Raw genomic sequence first — 23546 nt, 5'->3', positions numbered from 1 at the left:
TCGCAGTGGAGACACACACGACGCTCACAGGTGGACACTGACTGTCGGGTCTCTGTCTCCTGTCCAGTTTCTCGGGCAGAAGACAGAAACCCACAAATCAGAGACCGGGCGAGGGTGTGAACCCGCCCCTTCCTGGGAGTCCACAAAACAGCAAATGTACCTTAATAATAAAAGCTTGGAAAGCTTGTTTTTATATTGAGAGCTGTACCCGGCTTCTCACAGTGTATACGTTTGTATGAAATGCAGAGAAAATAAGGGCGAGGGTCATTTCAAACACTGATATTCCAGTCATATTAATACATAGAAACATAATACTGAGGTCACATGAAAAATATTAGAATCTCTTCTTTCATATAATACCAGAAGCATGTTCTACATTTTATATTGCCTGAGATATAAATGTTTGAAGTGACCCTCCTACCATTATTTTTCCATCAATTCACAGAAATCCATCCACCATACACAGTGAGAAGCAGTATACAGCATCCTGTAGAGAAGCAAAGAAAAGAATACATTTGTTTATGACACATACGCCACCGGAAAATAAGTCATTCTAAAGTTTAGTTACTCTTTATCAAATCAAATTAGAAGTTGTGTAAGATAAGACTGACAGGAGAAGAATCTGTGTTATTTATGGTTTACATAACTAGTCTGGAGAATTCTAGATATTGTTTATCCTGATGCAGATTGTGGAGAGTGGTGTAATATTATTAATTATATGTATGATACATGTAATGTTACCCATCTGTCAAAGAAGAGATTTGAATAGGATTTATTAAGGCTGTATGATTCATTGGTGGCTGAGACTCCATAGATCATCTGAGATTAAGTCGCAAAGACATATTTTTCTCATTTCATCAGCTTAAACCTCAAGAGCAACACCTTGTAGGGAAGGTGGTTATCACAAAAGAAATCTATTATAAAGCAAAGTCGTGCTTTTACTGAGGTAATTCTGGATGACAAGTTCAGACTTCTTTTCAACAAACAGTAAATCTGTCAATTATGGTTAAAACTATACAAGAATCATGAATATGCTGGTCATGGCTGACTTATTAAAATCCCATGTGAAAGCCTGATATGTGCTATGAGACACGTGCCCTTACGTTATTCAGTTTACTGTATGTGGAAACTGTTATGTTGTAATAAAAGGGGAATACAAGATGACTCAACCTACAATAATCTGTTCAGAGAAATTCAATGACTTATTTCTTTTTTTAAAGGGCACGCAACGGAAATATTCAAACAAAAAGTGAAGAAAAACTATTAAAAATATTAAGTGTCAATATGGTTTGCATAATTGATAATAAGTAGAGATGAGCGAACAGTGTTCTATCGAACACATGTTCGATCGGATATCAGGGTGTTCGCCATGTTCGAATCGAATCGAACACCGCGTGGTAAAGTGCGCCAAAATTCGATTCCCCTCCCACCTTCCCTGGCGCCTTTTTTGCACCAAAAACAGCGCAGGGGAGGTGGGACAGGAACTACGACACCGGGGACATTGAAAAAAATTGGAAAAAGTCATTGGCTGCCGAAATCAGGTGACCTCCATTTTAGACGAATAGTGGATTTCAAATCCGGGTCATATGAGAATGTGAACTTTGTGACTATGAGACAGGGATAGCTGTACAGGCAGGGATAGCTAGGGATAACCTTTATTTAGGGGGGAATGTTATTAAAAATAACTTTTTGGGGCTCTATCGGGTGTGTAATTATGATTTTTGTGAGATAAACTTTTTCCCATAGGGATGCATTGGCCAGCGCTGATTGGCCGAATTCCGTACTCTGGCCAATCAGCGCTGGCCAATGCACTCTATTAGCTTGATGAAGCAGAGTGTGCACAAGGGTTCAAGCGCACCCTCGGCTCTGATGTAGCAGAGCCGAGGCTGCACAAGGGTTCAAGCGCACCCTCGGCTCTGATGTAGGAGAGCCGAGGGTGCACTTGAACCCTTGTGCACCCTCGGCTCTGCTACATCAGAGCCGAGGGTGCGCTTGAACCCTTGTGCACACTCTGCTTCATCAAGCTAATAGAATGCATTGGCCAGCGCTGATTGGCCAATGCATTTTATTAGCCTGATGAAGTAGAGCTGAATGTGTGTGCTAAGCACACACATTCAGCTCTACTTCATCGGGCTAATAGAATGCATTGGCCAGCGCTGATTGGCCAGAGTACGGAATTCGGCCAATCAGCGCTGGCTCTGCTGGAGGAGGCGGAGTCTAAGATCGCTCCACACCAGTCTCCATTCAGGTCCGACCTTAGACTCCGCCTCCTCCAGCAGAGCCAGCGCTGATTGGCCGAATTCCGTACTCTGGCCAATCAGCACTGGCTAATGCATTGTATTGGCATGATGAAGCAGTGCTGAATGTGTGTGCTTAGCACACACATTCAGCTCTACTTCATCGGGCTAATAGAATGCATTGGCCAATCAGCGCTGGCCAATGCATTCTATTAGCGTGAACTGAGATTGCACAGGGGTTCTAGTGCACCCTCGGCTCTGCTACATCAGATTGCTACATCTGATGTAGCAGTGCCGAGTGTGCATCAGATGTGTAGTTGAGCAAAACTGACTCAGCACTGCTAAGTCTCTGCATTCGCATAGGAATGCATAGGCCAGCCTTCGGCCAATCAGCGCTGGCTCTGCGAGAGGAGGCGGAGTCTAAGGTCGGACCTGAATGGAGACTGGTGTGGAGCGATCTTAGACTCCGCCTCCTCCGGCAGAGCCAGCGCTGATTGGTCGAGTTCCGTACTCTGGCCAATCAGCACTGGCCAATGCATTTCTATGGGGAAAAGTTAGCTTGCGAAAATCGCAAACTGACAGGGATTTCCATGAAATAAAGTGACTTTTATGCCCCCAGACATGCTTCCCCTGCTGTCCCAGTGTCATTCCAGGGTGTTGGTATCATTTCCTGGGGTGTCATAGTGGACTTGGTGACCCTCCAGACACGAATTTGGGTTTCCCCCTTAACGAGTTTATGTTCCCCATAGACTATAATGGGGTTCGAAACCCATTGGAACACTCGAACAGTGAGCGGCTGTTCGAATCGAATTTCGAACCTCGAACATTTTAGTGTTCGCTCATCTCTAATAATAAGGCTGCCTTCACACAGAGTAATGCCAGGCTTGTAAAAATCCTCATTCACAGCTGTACACGCGAGCGCTGCAGAAGGCTCCCGAACACTTCCCATTCACTTCAATGGGAGCGCTCGTAACGCCGGATTTACGACTGCTCCCATTGAAGTGAATGGGAAGTGTTTGGGAGCCTTCCGCAGCGCTCGCGTGTACAGCTGTGAATGAGGATTTTTACAAGCCTGGCGTTACTCCGGGTGAAGGCAGCCTTAAGGTCTCAAAATGACCACTTGAGCTGTTTGCAGTCAACCAGATTAAACCTGAAATTCACAAAAAGTTTGGTTGGACAAAACAAACTAATGTGATTTGCTACATGGACAATTCAAAAGGCAGCAGGATCACATGAACTGTGAATCAAATCGGCTTTTTTAAAGTTCCCTTGTATCAGCCTCTCAAGGAATTTTATAAAGGTCATGAGAGGCAATTGCTGATATTATAGGTATTATATAAGAGAGTATAGAGGAGAAGAAAGTATAGATATTAGGGACATGTCCCATCCAGTATGTACAGTGCAAAAATAAGGAAAAAGTATGGAATTACTACGGAAAATGCCGACAGGATAGAAGCACAGAGGAGTGAAGAGAAGAGAAAGATTATATAGATTTAATTCATTTAGACAGAAAGACATAAGAAGCAATTATAGGATTTAGAGTGACAGTACAGAGCAGCCACTGTTTATATAAAAGTAGCAACAGTTCTGTGCTCGGTCTGTGCAAAAGAATTGAGAAGTTCTGTGAAATATAGAGTCTGCCACAATCTGGGTTCAGTGTGTTTTTACTCCTTCTCTGCTGTCATAGTACTTAATTTCCCGGGAGTGTCATGCATTATGTTTCAAGCCAATTTCAACTCAGAGTCGGAAGAAATTTATTCTGACCTAAATAAATGATTGCCCATCACTAGTGACCACTGTACAAAGAGATTGTTACTTAATTGAAATGTACTGTACATGCTGTACTATTTTAATTATCTTATTACATTCTAATTGTTGAATATTTTATTCCATTTTCTGCATATGTTTGTGAAGACAGACATCTTACGTAAAGTGTATCTCCAATTCTAAACAAATTTTCGTAAATTAATTATAGGTCAATGTAAGAAAATGAATAATACATCTTATTAGCCCATTAAGGACAGAGTCTAGTTTGATACTTAAAGACACGGGTCCTTTTTTGGTTTTTTTCATGGTCACATCTTTACAGATGAACGAGTAGTATTCGATCGAGTAGGTATTCGATCGAATACTACAGTATTCAAAATATTCATACTCGATTGAATACTACTAGCTATTCGCAGTAAATATTTGATTCAGAGCCAGCGTTGATTGGCCGAATGCTATACAGTGTATAGCATTTGGCAAATCAACGCTGGTTCTGCAGCAGGCTCATCCTTGCTAGTCGGCAGAGAGCTGGCAGCTTGCTGTTACAAGCTAGCTTACATTTTCTTATAGGAATGCTTGACCAGCGTTGATTGGCCAGTGTACAGCATTCAGCCAATCAACGCTGGTTCTGCCGGAGGCTCATCTGTGAGGAGGCGGAGTCTAAGATCGGACCACAACAGTCTGCATTGTGGTACAATCTTAGAATCTGCCTCCTCACAGACAAGCCTCCGGCAGAACCAGCATTGATTGGCCGAATGATGTACACTGGCCAATCAACGCTGTCCAATGCATTCCTATGACAAAAAAATCAACTGCCTCGTAACAGCAAGCTGCCAGTTCTCTTGTCTAGCAAGGACGAGCCTGCTGCAGAGCCAGCGCTGATTTGCTGCTCGTCTTTACTAGCTGGGAGAGCTGGCAGCTTGCTGTTATGAGGGAGCTGACTCTCTTTCTCATAGGAATGAATTAACCAGTGGTGATTGGCCAGTGTACAGCATTCGGCCAAACAATGCTGGTCCTGCCAGAGGCTCGCCTGTGAGGAGGCAGAGTCTAAAATCGGATCACAATGGAGACTGCTGTGATCCGATCTTAGACTCCGCCTCCTCACAGACGAGCCTCCGGTAGAACCAGCGTTGATTGGCCAAATGCTGTATACTGGCCAATCAACGCTGATCAATTTATTCCTATGAGAAAAAGTCAGCTCCCTCATAACAGCAAGCTGCCAGCTCTCCTGACTAGCAAGGACGAGCCTGCAGCAAATCAACGTTGGTCCTGCAGCAGGCTCGTCCTTGCTAGTCAGGAGAGCTGACAGCTTGCTGTTACGAGGGAGCTTACTTTTTATCAGTGCAACTGCAAGTGCTGTGCAGTTAAAGCGCACGGACCCCATAGACTGTAATGGGGTCTGTGCGCTTTAACTGCACAGCGCCCCTCCTAAACACTCTCCTCCTGCTATTCGTGGACTTGGTGACTCTCCTTTAGTCGAATATTGGTTTCCCCTGAAACGAGCATTTTTTTCCCATAGACTACAATGGGATTCGATATTCGATCGAGTAGTCGAATATTGAGGCTCTACTCGAAACGAATATCGAATCTCGAATATTTCACTGTTCGCTCATCTCTACACATCTTAAAAGCCATAACTTTTTCATTTTAGTTTCAAAGTTGTTTATTGAATGACAAAATGAGGTAACAAGTACAACAGTGCAAATAAGGGAACATTATGTTAGGATCACGAAGAACTCTTCTAAACAAAGCATAAACTTAGAATATACAAAAACAAGAAAAAGAAAACATAAAGACAAACAAAAGAAATCAGTGATATTGGTAAGAATGTTTGCAATTAACATACTCAGCTAAGGGTTAGGAAATAAGAAAACATTGTATCCTGTAGTATGGGTCTTGGCCTCAGAGGGGAGTTAATGTCACAGTCTTTGTAAGTATGGTCTAGGAATCAGCATCAGTATTTTATTTAATAGGCCGTTCCCTTCTGGAGTAACCCCAGCAGGTAATAGGCCCTATTTACTTACCGATCCCTGCTCCTAGTCATGACTGCCTCCGCTTGCCCTTCAGCCCTCCAGGGGGCCCAAACCTTCCCATATCACATCTGCGGCGTTGTGATTAGAGATGAGCGAACACTGTTCGGATCAGCTGATCCGAACAGCACGCTCCCATAGAAATGAATGGAAGCACCTGTGACGCTGACTTTGCCGGCGGCCGGCCGGTGTCACAGGTGCTTACATTCATTTCTATGGGAGCGTGCTGTTCGGATCAGCTGATCCGAACAGTGTTCGCTCATCTCTAGTTGTGATATATAATGCACAAGGTCCCTTGGAGGGCTGAAGTGGAAGTCAAGGCAGTTGCGGCCAGGAGCAGGGATCAGTAAGTATGCTGCGGACTGGAAGCAAGAGTATTTGTTGAGCAAACCTTGCAAAATTCGTCTCATGAGGATCACCTGTTGGTTTCATTCAAAACAAATACTTCGGAATTGAAACTGCTAATATTATACTCTGGAATGGAGTGTCTTCAGACCCCAGAGTATAATGATCAGAGGCCCAGGGGAGATTAGAAACATGAAGAACAGTGTTACCTGTGGAGGCCCACTCAGTTTCTGCATGAAGCACTACCATTATTACAAATGAAAGTGTTCATTACACTGTTAGCAGTATCAGTGCCACAGGCCCACTTTATGTAGGTAGAGTATTTGGCAGAACATATCCTTTTACTGTACTGTAATCATATGCAATCTTGACTTTTTTTCATACACTACCTCTTTATATTTTTCACTGATGTTTTCCAGGCTAAGTGAATACACATGATCTCTGCCTCCAACAAACAGCCTTTCTTGATACTCATCCAAATACATGGTACGCAGGTCAAGAGCTCCAAGCTGACTTTGAAATATTGAGGTTCTGTTTAAATCCCATAGCTCTGGAATACAAATAACATTGTTAAGTCTCAATGGCTATGCAGACTGAAAATGAACATATAATAGGTTACAGTAGATGAGTGATTTCTACATGACTGGAAGCATATTGTATTTCTAATAATTTCAGTTTATAGCTGATTAAACAAAAAAAGATGAAACTATTACAGTAGCTGTAGCCTAGTGACATATAGATTCACACGATAAGTTGAAGTAGGTGACAGTCTTTAACTCCAATCATTATTTTTATTGTGCTATTTTATGCACCAAGTACTGAACTCCAAGCATGGCCATTTATTCCTAATAATGACATGGACTCACAAAAGTCCTATAGTTACCTCTTCAAGAAAAAATGAGTTACAGTTGTAGTCATCTTTTACTTGAATCTGATAACTTATTGCACTGTGGTAACTAACAAAAAAACCCATAAAAAGCAATGTAAAAAGAGAAAAAATGTTAAGTCAAAGCAATTGCCAACTGTTAACTTGTTAAAAGTCATGTTAAACTTGGCTACAACTGCTAGAATTGTCAGATATTTATGACAAATGTTTTAGCAACTTAATCCTATTTGTAAGTGCATTTCCTCTTTGGTAAGCATACAATGTATAATATAACATAGATTACTATAACTAATCGTATCTACTCTATTAGAAGTTTGCACAATTTCTATAAATGTATAAAGCAAATGATGAACAGGGTCTATGTTCCCTAATATTAGTCTTACACAGTGGAAATCATTGCTCACAATAATATTTCTTTCACTCTCCCTCATTCCAAGCTACATTTCATAAGATATATTTGTTTTCTGTTCTCTTACTTTCTGAATCCTATGGCATTTCTAATATTTTAAAGATAAGTGATATCAATGATAATATACAGACATAGACAAATCATATTCATTTCATTACTATTCCTATGTGTAAAGAGAATTCATTTAATAGTGAGTATATCATATTTATGCAATTCTTTTACTTTTATTTTTTATTTTTTTTGTTGCATCTTTGTACAGTATTTTACAGCACATTAAGTGATACTTTTATTCAAATCCTGATCGCTAATGCTGCTACATGTCCTTGCTATAGACGTTAAATAATAATATGCTTATGGATTGCAGAATAACATGAAAACACAAAAAGTTGGTTGAATCAGAATTTTAACCTATGGCTCTGTGCTGTATATACAGGTTTTCTATTCCATGTCTCTTTTGTTTAAGTTTCTTTTGCAGCACCAGAATGACAGTGAGCTTAACCTCTCTTGTGAACTTGCCTTTCAACTACACTGAGTGTCATGTCCCTTTGTAAGGAATGTCTAGGAATTCCACACTCTCCTGGGAACATAAGAGATGCTCAGTCAATAGAGTCCCTAGACAGTAGACAGTGAGTATTTGAACAGGGCGGAACAAAACCAAACATAATCGCACTCATAGACTCATAATGCAAAGGCATAATAAAGGCCAATCCCAGGGACGGTGCAGGTGGCAGCAATCACTATTGACATAGCAGGTCAAGGTCACTAAAACAGCAATGAAATCGTTGGCGCTCATTAGTGAGAATATAATTAGTCCCTTATGATAAAAACTGATGATTTTTAAAAAATATGATGTCACACATATATTAGACTTTATATCATCTGGATGATGCTGTTTCAGCCTTTAAATTATACCCTAAACGTTGGACAAATCATAGCAACATGTCAGACGTTTTAGTGGTGGTGGTCCAGGTGTTGAGACCCCCACCGATCACTGAAACAAATAGCAGAGAACTGAGCCCCTTTGTTTCACTTTGGCTCAGGAGAGACAAGCGGTGCCACACAATAATGAAGGAGCCCTATGTTCAGTTTAGCGCTCTCTACTATATCCGTAACACGTCAGACGTTTGTTATGGCGATTAAAATGCTATTTTGTACATAATAGTATGTTATAGATACACTAGACAGTTTCAGGTATGGTACAGTACTTACACTCTATGTTGTATTATCATCATGATACGTGGAAATACGAATTTCTGCTGAAGTATACTATTGTCCCAAAAATTGAAATTCATTTTTGTGGTGTAGATAACCTATGTACACTAACTGATATTTACCTAATATATTTCCTCCCCTACCACAATGAAGAGCACACTGTAGGAATGTAGATTTTTCATTGGATGTCTTGCTTATTAATGGTCTGTTTGTGGCTAATGCTCCACAGCGGCGGAAACATATACCAGTTTTTTCCACTGCGTTTTTCATAGTGATTTCGCAGAGTTTTCCTTTGTGCACTTTCTACCCCTATTATAGCTATATTAAAAACACAAGCGTTTCCTCAAGTGTTTTTGAAAACACAGTATTTCTGTTGCAGTTTTTTTTTAATGCAATGTTAGCCAGAATCCCATACATTTTGCAGGTAATGTTAAAAGCTACATTTTTGAAACGTAGGTCTTCAGCCTTCAAGTTTCCAAAAATGTTTCTAACCCTAAAATATTTTGTGGTGTGGTCAGTCTAGAAAACATACAGAATATGCATATGTTGAATGATGTTAGATATGTGACCAGTATTGGACTGAGATTTTACGAAGCTCTTAGGTATGGAATATCTGTAAAAGTTGGTAAATTGGAAAAAAATGTTCACAAAGACGTTCTTTTGGGCAATTATTGGCTGTCGAAACAAAGCATTCATCAGCAAACACATGAGCCAACGCTTATTCGCCAGCTGATAGGGTTTTATGTTACATAAAAAGATGCATGATGTTCAGCAGTCCTCATCTCTGTATAAACAGGACTGTCAGGACTGTGATGTCTACATGACGTAAACTGATAGAGGATTGTCACTTATGTTGTCTCCTATAAAGCTTACTTTGGAGCATGTATATGGCCAAAAAATGTAAAGTTTACTGTAATATCGTCAAACCAGTGCTTATTCTGGACATGACATCATCCCATGTAGAAGGACACCTATTAAGTAGTTCACACCTTATGCCATGTGTAATGTTTGGATGGAGCCCACATTGAGGAAATTCAGCAATTTCAAAAGTGCTCACATATCCATTGTACCTACTGAAACGCTGGCATTCTCCCTATAGGTATAATTGAAGCAGAAAGCCAGCAGAGAAAACTGCAAACTTTCTGTGAAAAGCGCTACGGGAAAAATTGCCATGTGTTTCCGCCGCATTTTTTTCCACAACCCCTTTTAGTGTGGCTACGTGGGGCCTTAGCCACAATCTGCAACAAAAAAAGCAGCTTTTCCTGTTACATTGGGCCTCACGCTAGCTTATTTTGTAGAGTAAAATTACACTTGTAAATTTTGCTATCCCATTGACTTCAATGTTTTTTTTTTACAAGTGTAAAAATACGCCTATAAAAAATACGCCTGTAAAAATATGCCTGTAAAATGTCATTGAAGTCAATGGGATAGCAAAATTTACAAGTATAATTTTACTCTACAAAATAAGCTAGCTAAGTTTACTCAGTGTGAATGCACCCCCTGGTGTATTATTTTTTTCTTTACTGTAAAAATTACAGTAGTAGCATTTTAAACATTACTCTAAACCCTTGGCAAGAAGTACTTATTAAGTTATGGTTCTACTTTACTCTTCCTCTATTTTATGCAGAATTTTAAGAACGGGCAGTTCATAAAAACAATATTACATAATGGTTGAAATTACTCAGCAAGTTAATGAGGAGCAGTGTCCAAACAAAGCAGGCTGTATTGGCAGTTCTGCTCGACTAAATGTCTCATTCACTGCTAATGTTTTTGTAAAGCTATACTGTGCAATACTTGGGTAACTGGTCAGTGACATATTACGTTTATTTCAATTCTTTCCACATGTCATAGTAAAGGAAGCTTTAATCAGTTTAATCACATGCCTGTTAAATAGATTGGCAGGGTTAATACCTTGAACTACAAATTCCACATGCATTTTAGGTCAAGAGTTGGATCCATTTTCTCTTTGAAATTGGACAAAAATGTATTCTAGAAAGCATTAGATACTATAATGTGATTTTTATTTGACTAAATTACCCTCTTTAAATGGAGCTGCTTGATATAGTTTTAACATAAAACATAAATACTGTATTGAAGGGCTATCTTAGTTAAACAACCAGTTTGCTGATATATCATAGAATGGTGAGTACTTTATTTGTAGTCAGCTATTTCATGCATTTAGTAGAAAGACAACTACTACTTAGTCTAAAAATTGACCAAAAAGGAACATATATTTCAGTAACTTCAGAATAGAGTTTTTTTCTTCTCTATACTGCAGGAAGTTCCTTTTTCTGCGAGCGGTTTGTTGCTGCTCCCGGAAAAAAGAAGCAACATGCTCTTTCTTCAGGTGGATTCCGTGGCCGAATGTCTGCCTGAAGACACTCCCTTCCGACTAGTTCCATTCATTTGGGCCTAATCTGGTGCAGAGTGCCATGAGTGGATGCCGCGGCTACGTGTTTTTTGGTACGGAATCTGAGGCGGCCTCCATGTAAAATTCTGGACCAAAAATCCCCATCTGAACCCGGCCTAAGGCTGCTTTCACACAGAATCCCATTGACTTCAATGGGTTCGGTCTTACGTGCGCTACCCATTGAACTTTTGAGGCTTTTTTTTTTTTCCCTTTTTTAATGTAGATTGTGAGCTCCATATAGGGATCACAATGTACTTTTTTTTTAAGTATGTCTTTGTAGAATGGGAGGAAATCCACGCAAACACAGGGAGAACATACAAGCTCCTTGCAGTTGTTGTTCCTGGCAGGATTCAATCCCAGGACTCCATCACTGCAAAGCTGCAGTGCTAACCACTGAGCCACCGTGTTGCCCCTTAATGGGAGGCTTTTTTACCTATTGCTTTCAATGTGATATGCACGTATCACATTGAAAGCAATAGGTGAAAAAAAGCCTCCCATTGAGTTCAATGGGTAGCGCACGTAAGACTGAACCCATTGACATTGAAGTTAATGCGATTCTGTTTTATTGTGCTCACTCTGACACTTGTTTACGTGTCAGAATGAGTGGAGTGTTACTCCATGTGAAAGCACTCTAAGGCTACACTCAGTGTCAGGCTGAAGGAACTTGTTCTGGGGGCCACCCAACGACTGTGGCTCCTTCACTGAAATTTTACATATGTGCTGACTATCTGAGTATTGCTGAATATGTTCCCAGTATGGTTATCCGCTCTAGTACTGTGCAGAACCAATTGATTCATGGATGGTTCATGAACAGCATTTCAAGTATGAGCAAGATTATAGTGTATGCTGTGATGCATGGCTGGCAACAGGAGTTTTGAGCACCCCCTTCCCCTCCCACACACACAGTATAATACTCCACATGGTATATAATGCTCCACAGTGCTCTCCACAGTATAAAATGCTCCCCTGAACTCACTTCACAGTGACCCCATCTGGAATATAATGCTCCATAGTGGCCCCACACAGTATAAAATGCTCTCCTGAGCTCTCCATAGTGACCTCACATGGTATATAAAGCTCCACACAGTGTAACGCTCCATAGTGGCCCTACACAGTATAAAAGGCTCCCCACAGTGTCCCTAGTATAATTCTCCTCACAGTGGCCCCCCACAGTATAACTTGCTCCTCACAGTGGTCTCACATAGTATAATGCTATACAGTGGCCCCTACATAATGTAATATGCTCCTCACAGGCCCCCTCAAGTATAATGCTCCACAGTAACCCAACACAGTATAATATGCTTCAGAGTAGCCTTACACAGTATAATATGCTCCCCACAGTGCAGAAGAATAAATCTCACAGTATAATAGGCTCCCCATACTACCCCCCCCCCCCCCCACTCCAGTATAAAGCTCCACAGTGAACCAACACAGTGTAATGCTCCATAGTGGCTCCACAAAATATAATAAGCTCCCCAGAGCCCCCCCCTCTTCAAAAAAAAAAAAAATGCTCCACAGTGGCCCCACACAATATACTATACTTCTCAGACCTGCTTTAGGTGAACCCTTTGATATTTTGTGTGACAACATTTTGGAGGAAGAGTTCTGTAAGTAATGACATGCTCACCACAGGGTTTTGATCTCAACATCACTGACTCAGTGTGGGATTACGTGAAAAGACAGAAAGATTTGAGCAATCCTACATCCACAGAGGATTCAAGATGTTTGGAATAACATGCCTTCCCTAAAAAAAAAATTGTATAAGTATATCTAGAAGAATTGATGCCTTTATGTAGATTTTATTTAGATTCTTTTGTTCCTTCACAATTTGTTGGCTACTAGGTCACTCACACTTTGGGCTCTGTGCTGATGATATATATACTGTATATATTACAATTCAGAACTTATAGATAAGTGTTACAGGTAAAGGGGAGGGTCAAATTTGTTCACTCAAAAATCCTTGCGTATTATGTGCAAGGTAAGATCATTATCCTTTTCATCATCCTGACTACTGAAATACATAAATGCTTGGTTAGGTGTAACCATAATTGTACATTCCAAAGATCGTTTGTACAGTACTTTGCCAAGGAGTATTACAGAAAACCAAAAGTTTACTTATCATTTTTCTGTTTGCTGACAAATGCAAATATTGTAGAAACATTGTTTTTCTGGCATACCAACTAACTATGGGTTATCTAAGGTGAAGTGTTTAGCAGAATATCATATGGATTTGAGATAGACAAGTAACCAATATTTTTACACATTGTACAGATTTTGATTCAATCGGACATTTTTAGTGTTATTTTAACTGAAATGAAATATTAACATCAATTATTGTACTTCTGTATTCCAAGGCTTCCCCTCTCAGTGTTCACTACCTGGCACATGCACCTAGTAGCAGATAGCCAGAGGAGAGAGAGAAAAGATTGGCACAATTAACCTCTTAGATGGTCTATAGCAACCACAGAAACCACAGAAACTGAAAGATTTGTGCAGGTGTAAAAATGGGATCCGATGGTACCTAAAGCACCTAAAAATGGCAGGGTTCAATATGCTATCTGTCAGCATAAGACTGAAAGCTATAATACACTGCAAAACCTAAGTATTGCAATGTATTTTGTGAATAATCATGACATTTGTATGGTCAAGGCCCTATATTCAGGATTATTTCAACAGATTGGTGTGGCCAATGTAAAATTTTAATTAATGGACCCCCATCACAACCCCTACAAAATACCTGACCTGCACAAATTATGATGCCCCATCAGTGGCTCCCACAATATAATATCCCCTTCCCAGGTTATCCCAACAGTATAATGTCTCCAGGTTTCCCCTCCCGTATCATTTCCCCTTTCCAGGTTTCCCCATTCCAGGTTATCCCAATGGTATAATGTCCCCTTTAAAGGCTTCCCCACCCCAGTATCAATCAAATAAAGAAAAAACACCTAATACTCACATTTCCTCATTCCCCTGTTGTCTTTTATCGGCAGCTTCAGGGAGCAACAGGTGCAATGTAAGTGACGTCACTACATTACGCCTCCTGTTCCCAAGAAGTATACGGAGACATCAAGACGACCGAGTGGTGATTCAAGGTGAGGACAGCTCCCTGCCTTACCATTGTACTCCACTCATCTGTACCTTGAGAGCGCAGATGGGCGAGGGACAACACTCTAAATTCAGGACTCTCTCACTGTTCTCAGGGGGCCGCTGCTTGGAAATTGCAGAATGTCAATTATACCTACGGAAACAGTGATTTCCCTATAGGTATAATGGAAGCAGAAAGTCTGCAGAGGAAACATCTATGGACTTTTCTGTGAAAAGCGATGTGGGAAAACTACGATGCATGAGTAGCCTTAAGTTGGTGAAAATGGTTTCAGTTTCAGCGCCTATGGTTGGGTATGACAGCCTATAACAATTTCACAGGTCACAATGAATGTTATACCTGCAGTAAGCAGGATCCTTAGCTTTCATCTCTCTCTAGATTTGGGATTAATGAACAAGGGTATCCATTTTCTTCCAGTTTCTTAAGTCTCTCATCATGATCATTCAAGTAAATAAAATAATAGTTAAATAACATGTGAACGTGTCTGCTTCCTACGTACTAAGTAACTCATATAATGTTTCATATTGACTCAACCAACCCTAAGGAAAAGTAGAATCAATTAAGACTATGTAATAATCAGCAGTGATATGTGCTAGCAAAAATCTCTCAGGAATTCCGAGCATGGGTCTGGTTGAAGTAAAATAAAGCACAGCACATGTTGTGCATGGATAAAGAGATTACATTTAGGTAAAATAAACATTCACAGTCCAAGTAAATCTTCATTGGAGATTATACTGTATGCTTAGCATAGTAAATATTCAACAGTTATGTAATGGCCACAGAAAGTGTATTCTGTACACAATTACATTACATATACATTCTTTATACAGTATTTATTGGTTAGCAAACAGATGTAGCAAAGATTAACTTCACACATAATGTGTTATCTACCCTGTGGCACAGAACACTACCTTGACTTTTTTAATGTTTTTTTTTTCAATAATTTCGGTTGTGTTCCATGATATCAGTGTCTAGTTAACATTGCTACTTCTGTAACATTGAAGCATAAAGGAAAGTATATTCAGGAATTTTTAAAATAATCCAATACCAGTTACTGTGTGACCTAGGTCTTTCTAACATTTAGGCTAAGGCGTCACTTATTGAGCCGCAGTGAAAATGAGCTGTGGAAAGGAATCACAATTTTTCCAGAACACTTTTCACAGAAATTCCGCAGATAAAAACTTTCTGTTCCTATTATACCTGTATGGAAAACACCAGCGTTTCTGTAGGTATAATTGATATTATTTATTTGCTTATCTATATAGCGCCATCATATTCCACGGTGCCTTATGCTGCCATTTACATAAACGCAATGGCATTTGAAATTGCAGATATTTTTCTGAAATGTGTGGATGGGATTAGCCAGAATCCCTTCCACCTTGCAGGTACAGAAAAACCCCATTTATGCTACGTGGCACCTTGGTCTTATATGGCTATACTAAAGCTTTTCTGTAAGGTAATTCATACATTCTGAACAAAGCATGTCAGGGGTTAATCCTACTGTAATCTGTCCACCCTTGGGGTTGCCTATAAAATCTCTTATTTTCACCAAAGGTTAAAAGGTCATTACATTTTCAGAAAGTAAAGATTATTTTTTATATTATGAAAAGTTAAGAAAATTGTACAACATCCTTTCTCTATTAATTCTTTTTGGTTTTTACGATTCTGTTTGTTATCACTTAATACAATCCTTTATTGTTTATGTTATGATGATAAAAACCTTTCTTAGTTACATAGGCGTAGGATAGTTACAAGATAGCATTGACAGTCTAAAACAGACTTACAATTTAGTTAAGGCCCACATAGAGGAGACACATCGTGTTTTTTCCTGCAGCACTTTTTTATAGATAGTCCACAGAGTTTTGCTCCACAGACTTTCTGTTTCAATTATACCTACAGGGAAGCTGCAAGTGTTGCCATGGGTATAACTAACATGCTGCAATTTCCAAAAACGCAATGTTTTTGGAAATTGCAGCATTTCCGCTGCAAAACTCAGTAATTTTTACTAAAGCCTGGAGTGCATTTAACTGAAAGGAAAAAAATAAGTGGTACCTATATATTTCCCATTCCTATGGCTTTAGCTGGAAAAAAAAAAAACAAACAAAAAAAACACAGCAAAATCTGCAACAAAAAAAATCAGCTTTTCTGAAAGGGCCTTATCCTGATTGTGGTTTAATGGTGCAAAATCATGATAAGCTGTGCGCCTTCATATACTTCACACAACCAGTACACATTTTTATTCATTAGAAATAAACAGTCAAGGTGTCTAAAGAACGACTAAACGCAAAGGCCCATATTTATTCTTTTGTTTACATCTAGACACTGGAATAATCATGGTGCATTAATATGTTCCAATGTAGTGAATCTTGGGGCATCCAGTTTGGGCTAAAATTTTCTTACTTGATACATGTAACGTTGGATTCTCGTAACAAAATGGGTATGGCATAAATGTACCACAATGCATCAAAAATACATCAAAATTGTGTTGTAAAGTTAGGGTGCATTTACACTGAGTATACGCTAAGCTCTTTCTGAACATAAAACACATTCAGACTGAGCGCGTACAAAGCATATCCCATTCATTTCTATGGGAGCTGGCATACGTGTGCTCCCCATTGAAATGAATGGGCTGCTTTTTTCCCTATTCCTTTCAATGTGATACGCGGAGTAACACGCCACTCATTTAGACACGTAAACACGTGTCAGAGCAAGGTGCTTCAAAACAGATCCCATTGACTTCAATGGGTACTGGCTTACACACGCTACACATTGAAATCAATCGGTTATAAAGTATCCCATTGATTTCAATGTATAGCGCACGTAAGCCGACACCCATTGAAGTCAATTGGATCTGTTTTGAAGTGCCTCGCTCTGACATGGTGTTTACGTGTCTAAATGAGCAACACGTTACTCCGTGGGAACGGAGCCTAATAATGAAAGCTAATTCTTTCATTACAAGATCCATCGTTTACAACAGATGATGGTCACAAGTCACAAATTATCCATTCACCTTCTCTACACAGTGACGTCTGCACAAAACACAAAGTGATGTAACAGGTGACATAAATGACGCAGTTTGGCAGAAAGGCTTTGGCAAAAACTGCAACATTTTACAGTCACTGCAAGGTGGACGTGATTCTAGCAGACTCCATCCAGACATTGCAGAAAAATGCCAGCAGAGGAAGTGCTGCCATTGTCAAAACTGTTGCCATTTTGGAAATCACTCCATGTCAGTTATACCTATGGAAACACTGGCGGTTTCCGTATCAGTATAACTGAAGCTGAAAGTCTGCATGGGAAAACTCTGCAGACTTTCTGTGAAAAGTGCTGTAGGAAAAACCCCATTGCGTTTCCGCCATGGTTTTTCCCTCATTGCTTTTTTGCTACATTGGACCTTGCCTAAAAACGTTCTCGTAGAAGAGTTAGTGTTATCTCCAGAATATTGTGTTTAGCTAAAGCCCCACATAGTGGAGACCACAGTGGACGTCCAAATATAGGTCATGTCCTATGTTTGTGAGGCTACTTGTGAGGATAATGTGACGCATATATAAGTAAAGTGGCTATATCCCTCGATCCATGCAGGGATAGTCTCTTGGTCCCTGCCGATCAGATGTTTTTAGCCTATTCTACAGTCATAACAATAAATTCCTAGACAATCTCTTTTAACTATATAAAAAAAGCTAATGGATAAGGTATTGCATATTCACACAACATACACTATATAAGGCTGTATAATGTCCATAGGATTCTTGGGAGGAAAATCTCACCACAACTTACAGTTAACTGATATATAATTATGCTTGGACGAAACACCAATGTAGTTAAGGCTCTAGTGGTTAGCACTAGGTTTAGCAGGCCAAGAGCAAGAAATAATTCAACTACTGAAAATTTTATTTCAGGCTTTGGCTTTTCTCCAAAAATGTGATTGTAGGCACAAAGTGGAAGCTTCCTAAGCTGGGTGTCATATTTCAATGTAAGTTATGAGAGCAGCGACTTACAACAAATCAGATTTCATTTAAAGTAATGAGAACAATTCAGTAGTATAATAAATTGTGGGATAAGGCTACTGCACTCGATTTCAGGGGTACAGAACTATTTCAATAAAGTAAGGAACAATGTTCAAGTGAATCCCAACATTTTGAAATTCAGTTTGTAGAAACCAAGGAAAATGGCAGCGGCCATATGAAAGTCATTATGAAAAGGATCACATGATCCCTTAGACAAGACCCCCTCACCCATAATGTCACTGAGAAATCATAGACCGTATAACACGCTCAGGCAGGAAGAGGTGGTGTCAGTTTTGTAGGGAGACATTACAGACATAGAGACAGCTTTATTAACATGGTCTAAACCAAAACTATCTTGGTTGGCCATAGCGACCAGTCACACCTCGACTTTCATTTTTTATTCTGCTCCTGTAAAATGAAAGTGGCATTTTAGTTGGTTGCTTTGGGTAACTAAGATGGTTTTTCTATTTGACAATTTTAATAATCACTTTCACATTACTAAGGATTTGTTTAGAGAGCAAGTAAGGGGTTAGATAGAATCCTAAGAGCCCTCAGAGCGTGGCACAGTATTCATGTGAATATAGACTGTATTAGGCTCAATCCCCCACCCGGTAGCAACAACAGGCATTTGAGATCCAAAATGCTATGTACATAAGAAAAAAAGAACCATAACCTGTACTTTATAAGTGGATGTCATAGACTTAAGGTATCTTACGTAAATGCTCCAAATCATTTATTCTGCCGCTAAATGCATTCACATCTAGTTTATCTATGGCGGGCCCTGTAGCTGGTTTAAGTGCCACTTTGGCAATCTGTACTACACATGCTCATTCAGCAGATCCTGTAGCACCACAAGTTCCTTTTCTACTGAATTTAGCACCTGAAGAGTTACAGAAAATACTGTGCATACGCTGACAATGATGTCACCGGTAGATATTCATCATAGAGCATAGAATGGCTTCTATAATTACATTGGCGTCAGCAGATGTTCATGAATATTCATGTGTGAGTCCTGGATAGACATACAGTCTGCCTTCCTCCTACATTACAACCAGTCTTGGGAACGTTGATAAGGAGCAAGTGATTCTTTCATAGTTATTAGTTATCAGTTACTGTCTGTCAGTTATTAAACTCCCTTCTCAATTTATTTCAGAAATGTATTTTTCTTGTATTATTTATGTGTTATATTGCCTTATGTTTCTCTTGTAAGACTGTCTAAATCCTGATTAAGATGAAATTCTGAAGACCTGAAACCACAGTTAAAGGGAGTCTATCATTAGAAAAATACCTTTTTAACTAATGGAATTTTGTAACAGCCTTTAAAAAGTCTATTCTACCCCTACCTTCCATTCTTTACTTCTCCCCGCCATTTCTGATAAAATCTGTTTCTTGTGTTATGCTAATTACTATCACGGAGAACCGGAGGTACCATTAGTTAAAAATGTGTTTTTCTAATTATAGACTCCCTTTAACCTATATTAACATAACAGTTAATAATAGCATCCATTTTTTATAAAAGACATCATAAAGGAGCATTAAATTCAATGTCTGCAAATAGGGGCCATTCACAAGACCTTTGTTTTGACAGTTCTTTGTAATGGACGTCCAAATATAGATCATGTCCTAATTTTGTCCATTTTCGCAGACCCCTCTATATGCTGAAAAGTATGCGGGATCTGTGAAAATGAGTGCAAGATGGCCCTGCAAAATGATAGTTTTTCATGGCCATTTTGCACCATGGTTGTGTGAATGTAAAAGATATGTACTGAATATGAATATATCATGGAAAACAATGTGTCATAAAGTTTATACAGTAGTGTGGGAAAATTGGATTTGATGAAAAAACAGGCCTCCGGATGACTTTGCTATAACTTACATTGGTCTTTACATGCTAAGGCTAATGCCCCATGTTGCAGAAAAGCTGGGGGGTTTGCTCCAGATTTCACTGCATTTTTTTAAGCCAAAGACAGGAGTAAATTGATCAGAAGGAAGAAGCATATACACTTTCTATATATTACCCATTCCTTTAGTGGTCACTCTTGGCTTTCACTAAAAAAAGCACAACAAATTCTGCAACAAAAAAGGTGCTTTTCTTCAATGTGAGGCCTAAGGGTTCATGCACACTACTATATTTCGGTAGCATGGTCGCATACAAACTCTAAATTTCACACAAGAGCATACAGAATGCAAATATGTTGGCGCTATATAAATAAAATGTAATATATATATATATATATATATATATATATATATATATATATATAAATATATATATATATATTACATTTTATTTATATAGTGCCAACATATTCCGCAGCACTGTACAAAATATATATATATATATATACATTACCTTGTACATTACTGCAGTTTCTAAAATGCTAAAATGTGGTGGAACAGTGCACATCAATTGTCTTTGGAGCGAAAAAAAAAGAAAGCCAAAAAACATGTCATTTTTTTTTCACAATAATGGGTGGAAAATATATAAAACCAAATGGTACAAAAAAATAAAAAGAAAAAACACGAGGTAGATTTATGCCATAATATCAGAAAGAAAAATCTTAAGGAGACTGACTTAAGGAGTTTTGAAGCAAAACTCATGCAGCATAAAGTATTGCAGTATTTTTACCAGAAGACATCTGGTGGTGTTTATGGCCAAAGATCGACATGTCATAAATTCTCAATTGACTTATGGCTAAGCAATGGGTCAAGGATTAGTAGAGTTCGAAGTATAACTTAAACATCTTATTAATCTAAGCCCTAAAGTACAATTACTTAAAATCTTATTGACTATTAAATGCAGGAATGATCCATGTGTAAGTGTTTATCTTATATGCTGGTGCTATAATGTAGACATTGTGTAAGAAAATACATGCCTGTCACAGAGAAGTAGCAGATGAAAAGCAGCCAAAAGTGCTTTTGTAAACTGGGCACAGGATGGGACATTTTATTTTAAACAAATGCATATAAAACAGCAAATCCTTTGTGTTTCTCATCCCCTAAAGTGTTTAGCCTGTTTATGTCTAAAATGCCAAATATAAATGACACTAAGTGATGGACTGGCTCGAGAGAATTCAGTTCAGTAACCATTACTAATAAAAGGACTATTATAGTTTCTGCTAAAAGATACTTTGCTTACTGGATGGTTAACAAATGTTTCAAAGTGTTAATTTCATATTGTTATCAAATCAATGTTATTATTTTAAATGAAAATCAATATGAACAAATATTAGTCACAAAATACCTGGGATAATGGGTAGATCTGAAAAAAAAAACTTGCAAAGAAACTCAGAAACACTCTGAAAAGACCCCCGAATATGATAATAGCGGTAGTGGGATCGCGGCCTGGCCCGGGCCTATTCACTACCGCCCGCCGCGGCCTATATTACAAGGGGAAGCGGGGGCGGCAGTGAACAGGTCTGGGGAGGTTGGTAAATAGGCCGCTACCTGCTGGGAATACTCCAGCAGGTAGCGGCCTATTATAAAACAAAGTTCTCATACTTACCGACCTTGATACTGCTGCTGCTCCTGCTGCTGCCGCCGCATCCTTTTCTCCTGGCAGACATCTGCGTATCAGCGTAAGCGGCGTGATGACGTCACCTACGCTGAAACGTAGATGTCTGAACCAGCGCAAAGGGAGCAGGAGCTCTCCTGCTCTGGTTCAAACAAAAAAAAAAGTAGAAAAAAAATTAAAAATGTCACGCAATCGACCCATACTTCCTTTACGATCGACCAGTAGATCGCGATCGACGTATTGGGCACCACTGCTCTATACCATAAGGATTGTTGGTCTTATACTGTCCTTCTGTTTCTGCTGAACTTACATTCTGACAAACTGGGTTGTAATGAGAATACGGATGCCAGTTTATGGAAAAGAGAAAATACTAGTGATGTGTGGCCCCCACTTATTATACTTTGGGGTCTGATGAGACCCACTTCTGGTTCTATTCGAACAAGTTCTGTATGAAAAACAAACAAAAAAAAAAAAAAAAGGAGAAATATCACAAATATTTACAAAATAAATGTCTACAGCTTTGTAATAGGGGGCTTCAAGTGCACTGTTCAGATTCTGCCCTGTCCATGATGTCTACAAGGCTGAATTATCTCTATTGATCATGTAGCAGCAACACGTTCCACCATACTTTACAGATGTTTTCGTCACTCACTGTCCCAAATACAGCTCATAATCTATAAGTATGTATTTGAACTGAGGGAATCCGGAGTACCTGGAAGAAACCCACACAAACACAGGGAGAGCATACAAACTCCATTCAGATGTTGTCCTTGGTTGGATTTGAACCTAACTGAATAAGAGAAGATAAAAACTATATCCAGGTCTGTATTAATGTGGGCCATAGAAATATAACTTAGGTTACATTTATTGCACCATTGAACATATAAAAAAAACTTTTGTTACTTAAAAGTTGCTCATTTTCAATGTTATATGATATATATTATATATATTAAACTATTTCATCCAGTTTCCTTTTACTGCTTGGGACCACCTACAATGTAAAAAAAAACAAAAAAACAATACCTCTTTATGAAACTCACTGAAAGATACTTTGAATTCATTAGGCTGAAGAATAGACAATGGATAAAGATGGCGAGTCTCAGAAGACTTAGTCAGTGTGTGTCACATATTTGACTGACACTTTAGAGTCAAGGATTTTGTCATACCTATCAGCACTATTCATGTATCACCCATGAGAAACTCAAAACTGTTTGCCAACATATCTATTGAAGGGTCTAGAGATAATGCATCTGGAGCTACTTAGCTTCATTACAATCATTACACGAGAACCTAAGCTAAGCACAAGTACAAAATATTCAAGGGATATTATACTTATCAAAACACACAAGACTTCTGACATAAAGTGTGCCAATAAATAAGAAGCATATCAAATGTATTGAGTTGTAGACATTTTTTGCTCCCACTTCAACAGTTGTGAAGTCTTTTGACAAAATATTAGTGCCAAGTATGTTAGCCATGTAAAATATGCTAGCCATATCTAGCAAGATGTCAAATGTATAATACCTATTAGTCCCCTAAAAATTGGTCAAGAAGAGGCATAAATCGTCAAATGTATTAAAAATACTAAATTTATTTAAAGATAAATAATTGTAACAAATCACAGTG

The 23546-nt window shown here is 39.0% G+C and overlaps 1 protein-coding gene across 1 annotated transcript in view; it reads right to left on the bottom strand.

The window, feature by feature from the left end:
* SEMA3E (semaphorin 3E) overlaps positions 1-23546 on the bottom strand; it is a 140004-nt gene that overhangs the window by 71395 nt on the left and 45063 nt on the right. The window contains exon 2 of the mRNA XM_075274051.1: positions 6769-6929. Coding sequence (XP_075130152.1) covers positions 6769-6929 — 161 coding nt within the window. The remainder of the gene's footprint in view (positions 1-6768; positions 6930-23546) is intronic.

The sequence above is a fragment of the Leptodactylus fuscus genome, chromosome 5 (assembly GCF_031893055.1).
Source record: "Leptodactylus fuscus isolate aLepFus1 chromosome 5, aLepFus1.hap2, whole genome shotgun sequence".
NCBI classification, from domain to species: Eukaryota; Metazoa; Chordata; class Amphibia; order Anura; family Leptodactylidae; genus Leptodactylus; species Leptodactylus fuscus.
Note: the sequence above shows the minus strand (reverse complement) of the source record. Positions and strands in the feature narration are given on the sequence as shown.